This window comes from Neolamprologus brichardi, chromosome 7, assembly GCF_056152115.1.
Source record: "Neolamprologus brichardi isolate AB-2024 chromosome 7, ASM5615211v1, whole genome shotgun sequence".
Taxonomy (NCBI): Eukaryota; Metazoa; Chordata; class Actinopteri; order Cichliformes; family Cichlidae; genus Neolamprologus; species Neolamprologus brichardi.
In genome coordinates, this window is record NC_142110.1 from 50,490,466 (window position 1) to 50,502,356 (window position 11,891).

Genomic DNA, 11,891 nt, shown 5'->3' on the forward strand with positions numbered 1-11,891 from the left:
CATCAAAGGGGATTTTACTTACTTTCCACAGGTCCACAGGGGCGATCGTGGCTCAAGAGTTGGGAGTTCGCCTTGTAATCGGAAGGTTGCCGGTTCGAGCCCCGGCTCGGACAGTCTCGGTCGTTGTGTCCTTGGGCAAGACACTTCACCTACCGCCTACTGGTGTTGGCCCAGAAGGGCCGATGGCGCGATATGGCAGCCTCGCTTCCGTCAGTCTGCCCCAGGGCAGCTGTGGCTACAACTGTAGCTTGCCTCCACCAGTGTGTGAATGTGAGAGTGAATGGGTGAATGACTGGACGTGTAAAAGCGCTTTGGGGTCCCTAGGCGGGACTAGTAAAAGCGCTATACAAATACAGGCCATTTACCATTTACCCATGATATGTGTGCGTGCACTGTGGGTTTCAGATTGAACACCCACATGAATCATTTCTCTGGTGTACTAATTTAAAACAAGGTCCTGGAGCTGTTTGGCATTCACTTGTAATTAGATTAGCCTGTTGCCATGTGTATATATATTCTCTTCATCCCATAATGTTGGTTATTTTTGTGGCTTTGCAAGACACCTGTTAGTATTTAGGTGTTTTTGTTTCTTTTTCCGTCACTGTTTTATGTCATGGGCTCACAGCTTCAACAGATGATGGACTGAAGGCTCTGGAGGCATATTAACCAAATGAGAGTCTTTAAATGGTCTTAAGCACTTAATTGACTGTATTATTATTTATTTTATTTTATTTTTTGGGGGGTGGGGGGGGGGTTCAATGTGGACACATGAATAGCTTTTCAGGGAGGATTTTATTCTGCTCACACTGCATCATCAACAGGAGAGAAAGGGAGGAGAGGGAGGAGACTGAAGCTGTCAGTGAAATGCCATTTTTGACTGCTTTTAAATTCGATTTATATTTACTGAGAACTTTGCTCTCTGTTTATTAAAAGTCATCGCTGCCCTCTCAGCGAATGGATGTGAGTAAATGAGATCTGATTATGTGCTCCCATCTAGCAGTCACGAGTGGTGGGGTTGAGTGGGGTGGTGTTTTTAAAGGAATTATTACTCATTCTGTGATAGGTTGTGGTCACTCTCATTTTGGCATGTAAAGGTATACGTTTGTATTTTGATTTCTAAATAATGGAGCTTGAAATGAAAACACTTTTAAAAGCACGTTTTTCTAAATTCATCAAATTGCAAAAAAGCAAAACATAAAACAGCTAAATAAAAACGAATCTCCCATTTAATTTATTTTTAAAATTCAGTAAATTCTGCAGTAGCAACAAATGTATGCAGTGTCCGTCATACTTAATTATAACACCTCTTCTCCATATGCGTCAATCAAACTTTTCCTCCCACAGTTCAAAACATCAGTCTATGCAGCCCTCCGTGGACCCCCCTCCCCCCCAACACACACACAATCAGCACAGGTCTGTGAAACATTCTCTGTAACATTATAGTGGCATTTAACAACTAAATGTCATTCAAGATAAGGACGGGGCGAAGATGAGCAAATGTCTCACATTTTGTTGATGCACCTTACCTGCACATTTAATATATGTTTTGACACCTTATTAAAATATAATATTTTCTCATAGGTAAGAACACCAGTAAGTTGGCTTTTTAAAATCTCAACCAGGGTGAAGCCAAAGTAGCATTTCTGTGGACAAACATGAGTCATAAGCGCTTCTGTTTGACATTTTTCCTCCTCCAACTTGGACAGCTGTGAGGCAAACAAAACTGACCTGATTGATGTAAATGTGTATGAATACAACATCACAGAGGATTTAAAACGTGCCTTAGATTAAGCGCTGTTCTGGGGTAGGTCTCGCCTGTCATTGTAAATCACTTCCCCTGGAGGATAAAACACCACTGCGGGCTCCTCGGGTGCGCACACGGGGACCAGGACCTGCCCTTGCTCGTCCGCCTCCGGCTTTGTGGTGGCTGTGATCGGTCTTAAGGTGGTCAGAGTCGGCGATGTCATCCGCCAGAAGAGTTTTTTCAGCGCTTTTCTGAACTCCCGCCTCATAAGACAGTACAGGATGGGATTCAGGCAGCTGTTGGAGTGCGCAAGGCACACGGACACGGGGAACACGTACACTTGCATGCTGTAGTACTCATAACTGAAGTGAACCACGTTGAGTTTCACGAGGATGCCCCAGGCTGTGAGAGCCTGGTTGGGCAGCCAGCAAAGAAAGAAGGACAAGACCACTATGGTGACGGACTTTGTGACTTTGGCGCGTCGCTTGGCGCTCGAGGTGTTGATGTTTTTGGAGGTGATGAAGCGCAAAAGGAGCAGGTAGCAGGCTGAGATGATGCCCAGAGGCACCACGAAGCCAAGCAACACTTTTTGAGAGTGATAGAGCGCGAGCCAAAACTGCGCCGATCCGTTGGTTTCCGGGAATTTGACGAGGCACAGGTCCTCGTTGGAAACTGTCACCGTCGTGGAGAAAACCGCGTGCGGCAGAGCGGCGGAGACTGCGGAAACCCAGATGATAACGGTGATGGACCGCGCGGAACAGCAGTGAGCCCGCCTCCGCCTGCCTTTCAGGGCAGACGCGAGTGACCAGTACCTCGCCACGCTCATGGCGGTCAGGAAAAAAACGCTGGCGTACATGTTCATTGCCGTCACATAGGACACTATCTTGCACATCGCTTTGCCGAAAAGCCAAGTGAAGTCCAAAGCGTTTTCCACAGCCCAGAAGGGCAGAGTCAGGACGAACTGGAAGTCAGTCACCGCCAAACTAGTTACGAAAAGGTTGATGGAGGATTTTTTCCACACATGTTTAGACTTCATTAAGTACAAGACCAACAAGTTTCCAACCAGACCCAGCGCGCAAACCAGAGAGTAAATGATCGAGATGATAATCCTTACAACAGCGGCTCCATCTCCCACAGAGTCAGCTTTCTCAGAGTCTGACAGGTGGAGGTAGTCCTCGTACGAGCTGTTGGTCGTGTTAAAAACATAGCTCAAGTTAAAGGAAGCAGCATAGACGATCCCTGGCGAGCCTTCATAAGCAGTGTCGCTAAATTCTCCAGACATTTTTTAAATTAACTTTTATCCACGAGAGTGTTTAAGTCATGATCAGATCCAAATGACTCGCACCATTGAAATAATCTTTGTATTTGGCTCTATGTGCGAGTTTTCTGCGAAACAAAAACAAATAAAATGTTTCTGTGCGCACAGGCGACACAGTTCTTCATGAGCTTGTTGTGTTGCTCTGAGATTTTGTGCGCCTCATCTCTCCAAGAAGCTTCCTGACGCAGCTCACGTATAAACGTGGCGCTGTCTTTGATTCTGGTCCTTGGTGCAGATACCACGAAGAGGGTGGGGGTGGAGGGGTGTTCCACGGACAAGAAAATTCAGAGCATGGAAATAAATTGTTAAAAAATTGAAGTGTCTTTATTTTATGCATGAATGTATTTATTTCTTCAGATCGTCTGGAACATTTTCTTCCTCACATCGCACTCTCTTATACTGATTCCACTTCAGAACAACCTTGTGCGCAAGCATGTGACACGACAATGTCGTTCATTATACAGTCGCACAACCTTCAAAGACACACTGTGGAGTTTCGAGGACACGCGCTTGGCAACATAAACTTTAAATATCACTGGAACCTGCTATTATTGCTGCACTACATTAAGAGCCGCAAGAGTGGTCCTCACAGCTGTTCAACACGCAGCTGAACGAGAAAAAGAGTAGTTACGATATAATTGCCAGTTTTTTGGATCAACTTGTGTATCAAATTCACCTCTTCTTTTCCCGTTCATCAAAAAGTAGCCACTGAGGGGATAAACAACCAATTCTGTACCCGTTTCTACAAAATAGATTACTCAAAATGTGAGTGAATATTACTCCAAAAGACAAATGGAAAAAAAAGGATCTTCTGTGAGTTCACCTTGCAGTCTCAATTTTGTCTCATTTTTTGCAACATTTTTTAAGTTCCCACATCAGCTCATCTAAGCTTCAAAGAAAACAAAAATTAGCCTTCAGAAAGTTGCACAAAAATCTTTCGAAATGATTTTTTTCTAGGAATGAACAAGCCAGTGTCACTTGCATACCACGTTCCCTCCGTTGTGTAATCCACAGTGGTAAAGAATCTTTAGATCTTTTGTCAGAACGCAGCAGACTCTTTCTTACTGCTGACAGTCTCGTCCTACGTGTTTTCACTAACAGTGAATTCCTGCTGTATCGCACTATTATGTTTCAGAGTGGAAGTGACTGCTATTGTGCATCGGAGTGAGTACTCTTCAGATTTACTATTTATTTATTTATTTATACATTCTAGTTTGCAAAGAAAAAGAGCTTGCATGTGAGGGGAAAATAGTTTTATTTCATCTCACCACAGATGAAAATAAATAAATAAATAAATAAATTACATAGCACTGGACACAATCCAGGCACAGCAGAAAGAGCATTAATACATGCCTAAGTATCCAAATGTTTAGTATATTATTTGGCGAACTTCATCAAACCAACCAGCTGAGAAAAAAATCTATATATACTTGAGAAGTTTCTACCAGCAAGTTTGCGTTTCAATACCAAGACTGTATATAAAAGATGGGCGTAGCTTCAGCGTCTCAAAAGAGAAGCTAATTTCTGCAGATCCCTCGCTCCACCATGTCTGTTTTTAAAACATCAAGACGGTAATGAAAAAATGTTCATCTTAAGGTTTAATAATAGGAGTTCACGAACCGACGGCTGTGTCACAGTAGTAGTAATAACTATCTGGTTCATTTAAATCTACCTCTGGTTTGTCTTCTGCCTTGGTGTGGTTCACGTGGGCAGGTGTGAAGACGGTAATTGGACTTAAGCGTGCACCAAAACCACAGGGCCAAGAAGACCTTTAGAGAAGGTGGCCTCAGTCCAATTCCAAAAGACTAAACGCCTTCCCATTGCCAGGTATGCTTTGCATTCTGGGATGTAGCAGGTTGCCACAGATGTGCGGCGTACACAAACAGTCAGCCATAAAATTAATGTAAATTGTAATCCAGTATGCCAGAACACATCAACTTCTTCCTGCATTTACTTTATGTTTTACACCAATGACCGATGAACAGACCACAAATTCTCATGTGGCTTGTAGGGACACCTATTGGTCCATCTGGAGTTTGCTTTGGGGGGGGGGGGTGCGAGTGTGAAAAGAAACCAAACAAAAAAAGTACAAGTTTACAAACTCATCAGATAATTCAGACTACAGTAAAACACCTGCAGGTTGCTAATCTGGTTTAGTGTTTATTCCTGTTTTCTTTATTCGTTTAACTTTTGTTTCATAAAGGTAAGATTTGAATTAACCAAAATAAGATCGTTCCATGAATCAAATTCACTGCCAGCATTTTCCATTATGTTGGACACATTCCCATTTAGCTTGATGGGCAGCACCTGATAAAATTGGTTTTAATGTGATCTAACAGCAACTTACCCGCTGCTAATGCAGAAAACCCAATGCAACCCAAGTTTAATCTCTTATTCCAAGAAAACAAAATCTGAAGCCAGATCAGCTTTTAGTTCTTAACTTCATGTGGAGTTTAGGAGCACCGGGACTGCTTGACATTAGTGCTCACACAACAATCTGTCGGCTCAAGGCAAGAAAAAAAAACATTTAATACATGGAAACTACATCACATTGTTACACAGTGTTTACTTTACATGGTGCCCTTTAGCCAACACTAATGTGGATATATAAATCAATACAGCTGTATCAAATGATAGCAAGAGGAATAACAAAGACCATTATACAGACTTTCTGTTATACAGATTCTATTGGCCTGTTTTTGAGAACAATACATGCTCAAGGGAAGGCTGTAAACTCTCAAGAGCCTCAGGAGAAAGAAGGCAAGAGAAACTTTGATCAAGAGCGTCTCTGTAATGGTGTAGAAAATCTCAAAAGAGACAGACAGTCGGTGCATCAGGAATGTGGAGAATATGTGAGCGTCATGCCGTAAGCACTTAATAAAACAATGTAGTTTTCTGAGATTTGGTTCGAAAACATTTTACTATTATTTTTTTTGTGTGTGCTTTAATGTTATTGCCAGTGAATAACTGACTACTTGAGGCACGTAGGCCAAGTCACAGTGTTCTGGCATCAAGTCTCTCTTGAAAATGAAATTTAATATTTTTTTACCTGGATAAACTGAAGATAAAGTACAAATAAAAGCTGTGTGAGAGGGAAAATCTTTGCTGTTTCAATCACAACTGCCTGCCCTCTCACTAGATTTCAACTTGTTTTAGAAAATATCTTCACACAACAGCTAGAAAAAGTAACTTAGAGAATGACACCTGTACCAGTCTATGCCTAAATCAGGTGTTTCAAACACAAGGTCAACAGGCCAGAATCAGCCAGGCAAAGACTCCACAACCCAGGCCACTGGATGGCTTTGGAAAGTGGGAAGGAGGTCATAAATTTTGGACTTTCAACTGTATTTTGATAAGTTTCAAAGTTTTTCTATTGATAAAGACCTCTCCCAAAGCCATGCGCAACACCAAAGTAAGTAACAGATATAAAATTAAATGACCGAAAATTATAATTATTATATATAATGCATAATTATATATGTGTATGTGTTGAATATGGAGCTACCAGGTAGGAGGAAAAAAAGAATAACTCGGAGAAGAATTATGGATGTGGCGAAGGATGACATTTGGAGGGTTGGTGTGACAGAGGAGGAGGCTAGGTACACAGTGAGATGAAAGCAGATGAGCTGCTGTAGCGACCACTAAAGGGAACAGCTGAAAGAAGAAGAAGAATTTAAAAGAATTCAAAGTTCTGATTTACCTACTGGCTCTACGTTAAGTATCACTGGTGAAAAACAAAAAGTAAAATATTTTCTTATATTTTCAGCGTTAAACTGGAATAAAGTTAAGGACATACAGCCCTAGTACTGTAAAAACCATGTATTTAATGTAAAGATTTAGAACTGCCTTCCAGATCACATACCTTTCTACTGCAGCCCTTGCAAAGTGTGTATGCGCACATTTAGAATAGTCACATCATTGCACCTTCAATTTTGAGTCTCTTGCTGAGTATGGTTCGTGAGCATAATGATGACTTACTGAATTATGTTTATTAATTTAAATGTGGTTGTGCTCTGCTGACCTCCAGTGGCATTATTAGGACCTACAGCAGCTGAACACAAACTGGTTGGAAAAGAGGGAGGATCCAAAGCCCAGCAACTCTTCCTGGACAACTCCCCAAGCTTGCTTCCAATGCTGATTTAAGTGCCATCCGGTGTTTGGGAGTCACAGCACAGCTGTTGGAGCCCCTATAGCTGGCAGAAATACCAGAGAACAGATGGAGCTGATAGCAGTCATTGTGGAGAGTGAATCGAGATAGGCTTGTAGTTACATTTCATCAAAGGTCTAATGTCCACCGGAAATAAACAGGCGCAGTCATTTAAGGTGTTGTTTATGAAAGAGGTTTTTACTGCCTCTCTAACAAATTAAACATCTACAACAGTTTGGCAGGTTTCTGTCTCTCTTATCACATTCATTTCTAAGTACAGCAGACACACCCCTCATATAGAAACTCCAGCATACCCTGGCTCTCGCACTTTTGAAGTCAGCTGCGTGCTCTGGCCCAGTGAAATTAGGTCAAAGATCCTAAACTTTCACTGTCAACAAAGTCTAGCAGAGATTTACACAGACATTTTTTTTTCACAGTGTGATTGGTGTTCAGAGTATTTTTAGTGCTTATTAATCAGTTGGTTTCATTTATGTGGATAAAAATGTGAGAATTAGCCCACTTTTGAGACATCCTAGGCAAAGCATTTCACTGTAGCAGAAGCCAAGAACAAGTCAGTCTCGTCTCCACCTGCAACCAAGACCGTTTTTCACATGATCAAATTCAAACTTACTGTGACCAAAACAAATCACTGAAAACAGAGATTCAAGGGGCTTAATCATGGCATTGCATGAAGTCCAGCAAACTACAGCTGCTGAGAAGATTGCACAACCAATCACACCTATACACCAACCAGTCACCTGAGGCTGGCTCCACAAAAGTGAATCAGTCAATAAAAAGTCCCGTGTTAGCTTTACTTTTTACTGCACTAAAAAGTATGTTTACAGCCTGGTACGAAAAAAACAAAAAACAAAGAATGTCTATGGAGAGCTGGAATGGGGTGGGCTTTTGGATAATGGAGTTTGGTTCATGGCTGCTTTGATTGACAGGTGTCTAGACACAGCAGCTGAAGTCAATAAATGTCTCTAGGCTTCAGCTTTGCTACTTTGAGCCATTAAACTGTACCATACCATCATTTGTTGGTACCTTGGAAAGTTATCAGGCTTTATTTCATTTTCTAAGCCAGACAGATGTTTTTGATAGGATTTAAGGGTTGTTTTCTTTCTTTCATTCCTTCTTTTAGATGATGTAGCAGTTTTACACATTTGCTTAACACGTGAAAGATCCCTGTTTTAAGCCTTGGAGTAGACAGAAATCCCTTGGGGCTAGTGTAAAATGTGCCAAATCTAATATGTGGAGCTACCTGATGCTTCAACTCCTTGTGAAAATGGCAGCAGCTTTTTTTGTTTTTGTTTTTTTAAGCAAAATTCTGGTCCACACTGCATACTAACTGGTAGTACATGAGGCACATCAGGGGACCGCACTGGGGTAGGGCAACCTACCTAATGTAGGTATACTGTGGACATGCTGCACATTTATAATGGGTCCCTGTCTGCTTAGTGTGAGCAACCCACTGTCAGCCCATGCCATGAGCTCCCCCATTGGGGCCAATCTGGACCCACTGTGTAATGTAGGCCTGTTCACAGTAGCTCCACATGGGCCCCAAGAGGGCATTACTTGTGATTTGCTAAAAAAAAAAGAAAAAAAGCATCAACCAGGCTCTATCCACGAAAGTACTGTTGTGGTGTTTTAAAGTACAAAGAGAAAAAAGGCATTGCATTGTACTCCAGGCAGTGGTAGTGATGAGCTAATAGCCTGTTTTGTTTTCAACTGCTATTCCTGCAACATGACTCAGTTGTGACATCCCTCCCATCTCTGATGAAGTGAAAGGAACGTGACTTATGCGCACAACACAGAGAAACAAAGCAAGTGCCAGCAGGTATGTTAACAGGAAGTACACAAAAAAGACAAATGTCATTGAGATTCTTTGTTTCAATATGACGTGTCAAGTATCGTTTAAGTTTGGTTAGACCAGTTTTTCTTCATACAGAAATGATCTTCCAGAGATGCAGATGTAAAGTAGTAGCGCAACAGTATTGTCAGCTGTTCACGGGGTTGGCAATTCCATCTCCCCTTTCTGACCCAAAAACACGACCTGATGCGTCCACCGGGATTTGCATGGATGCATCAGTGTGTGTAAAAATCTGCCTGTGGATGAGGCTGGTAGTATAAAAAGTGCTAGATACAGTAAATTACAGTTCATTTACCTTGGAATCAACTATGACAATAGTTACAATAGTTACATGAGTAAGCCGATATAACGCATAGCTGTACAATACAATTCTTCTTCACCCAACTCTTTTCAATCTGGGTTTATACATCACTTTGCATTTAATTATTAGTTATTATTATTATTATTAATCTCTCCCTCAGTTCAACTGTGTGTCTTTTGTCCTGTCTCCCTCCCAACCAGTCGCGGTGGATGGTTCGCCCCTCCCTGATCCCGGTTCCACCAGAGGTTTCGTAATGTTTCTTTCCACTGTTGCCAAATGCTTGCTCATAGTTTTTTTCTGACTGTTGGGGTTTTCTTTGTATTATTGTATGGTCTTTATCTTACACTTTAAAGCACCTTGAGGTGAGTGTGGTTGTAATTTGGTACTATATAACTGAAACTAACCTGAACCTGTGCTTGTGTCAGATGCCTCACAGTATAAAGGCTCTAGGTTTTAACCTGTCCAAAGACTTGCTTGTCCGGTTAACTGGTGATTATGAAGTGGCTCCTTGGTGTGACAATACATGTTTGGGGTGACCTCTCATCCAGTGTCTGGTTTAAAGTCTGTAGAACTGGATAGAGTTGAGCCTAAGATAAAGAAGCCTTTATTCATCAAATACATGAAGTCTGTTGAAATAATGTAAATATATTGGCAGCAGATGACTATCTGAACCTAACTGTATGCACCACAGTGCTGTCAGAGGCATAAACAGATCATCAATCTGCACCACACAGCGAAGCCGCAATTATTAGTGGACCACTGGAGCAACACATAACATATGTGTCATCTCAGTTATTTTGTTTTTTGTGAAACAGAGAAGCTCTGAAGAGGTTTTTGCATTATAAAATTTCCATTTCTAGTACATCCACTCCCCTCCTGCAGATAAGGGACCACAGTGAGTTTCTGCACACTTACCTTCCAATCTAGACAATAATCAGCAACATTGCCCTTGAGACCTTCACAGAAGTGAAGAAGGCACCACACAAAAGACTGCGGATCATGATTTTCAAAAAGCGCTCCGCTGGGTAGGACACTATCAGACCTCAAAATGGTGAGAACTCACCAATAAGTACACTCTGCTAACACAAAGCTAACCAGACCAACTGCATTCATTTACATTCATATTTACCAGACGGACATGAGGGTAAATCTTCTTAATATAAAATAAATCTTCTTATTCATCTCTCTGCATTTTCAGACACCCAAATAATTAGTTTGAGTGGACCTCCTTGGTGTAACAGTATGCTATCTCTGTCTGCCATATTGTAAAAGACGCTTCTAAGAATAGCTTGGACATAATAGCTTAGCATGTCGATACCTAATAGAGAATGTGCATGACATTTAAGGTTCTACTAAGATGACAAAATTGTGAATTTTAAACTCTTAAGATAATTTTGAATGTAGTAAAATCTATCTCTCATGTTTCTTTAGCATACTTTTAGGATAATACATGTAATAGATGCTGTGCATGTGCATGACATACACTGTAAAAAAATGTAATACAAAAGTATTTTACTGTGTATTTTACAGTTTTGTACTGTTTTTCTAGAATATCATTAAATTTACATAAATAGACTGTGATTTTACATTTCAAATGTAAATTAATGTAAAATCAAATAAATAATAAAACACAATTTTCTGGTTTGTTAAATGTATTTGTCTGTACATATGCATATTTAGATTGTTAAAATACATTCACAAATGTATCATAATTTCACAAATATTTGTCCATTATTTGAAAGATTGAACTGTTAAATTCAAACTTAATGCTATGGAAAAATATATAAAATGATTCTTATAAACTTTTTTTACATCAAATTATTATTATTATTGTTGTTATTTAGGGTGATCGTGGCTCAAGAGTTGGCAGTTCACCTTGTAATCAGAAGGTTGCCGGTTCGAGCCCCGGCTCGGACACTCTCGGTCATTGTGTCCTTGGGCAAGACACTTCACCTACTGGTGATGGCCAGACGGGAATTGTAAAGCGCTTTGAAGGTCTCAAAAAGCGCTATATGAATGCAATCCATTATTATTTAAACCAACTGTTAACTGTATATTTCTGTACATTTAAGTATTATTATTCATATTGCCGCATTTATTGACCTTGTTTATAGGTAATTTCATTGTTTAATCACATTAAAATGTTCGTAATTTAATGTTTAAAAGCACTTCAAGAAGGCAAAATCCCATGTGAAATTAGGGCAGCAAACTGTATTGTCATTACTGAAAATAACTGTATCTTCATGGGAAAGTTATTTTCTGTTATTTTCTGTTATTGTTTTGGTGCCCCAGCTGCCGGAATATTACTGTTTTTTTAGGATTTTTTTTTTTTACGGTGTATGCAAAGCTGGGATGGTCAGTTACAGGATAATTCCCATTTGGGGATGTAATCCTGCAGGTTTGTGCCAGCAGGATTATATCCCTTTATGTCATAAAATGATGGTGTGTTATGTTTGTTGTCAGACTGGTATTTTTTGGCTCACACTGCTGACACAAGTTACAGCACCATAG

The 11,891-nt window shown here is 40.6% G+C and overlaps 1 protein-coding gene across 1 annotated transcript; it reads right to left on the reverse strand.

The window, feature by feature from the left end:
- Positions 1 to 1,787: 1,787 nt before the first annotated feature.
- rxfp3 (relaxin family peptide receptor 3) lies at positions 1,788 to 3,026 on the reverse strand. Its single transcript, XM_006789151.1, has one exon. The coding sequence runs from the start codon at positions 3,024 to 3,026 to the stop codon at positions 1,788 to 1,790; it is 1,239 nt and encodes a 412-aa protein (XP_006789214.1).
- Positions 3,027 to 11,891: the final 8,865 nt, after the last annotated feature.

Bases quoted from the DNA above. Each gene is read 5' to 3' on its own strand.
- rxfp3 (XM_006789151.1), bottom strand. From the start codon at position 3,026: ATGTCTGGAGAATTTAGCGACACTGCTTATGAAGGCTCGCCAGGGATC.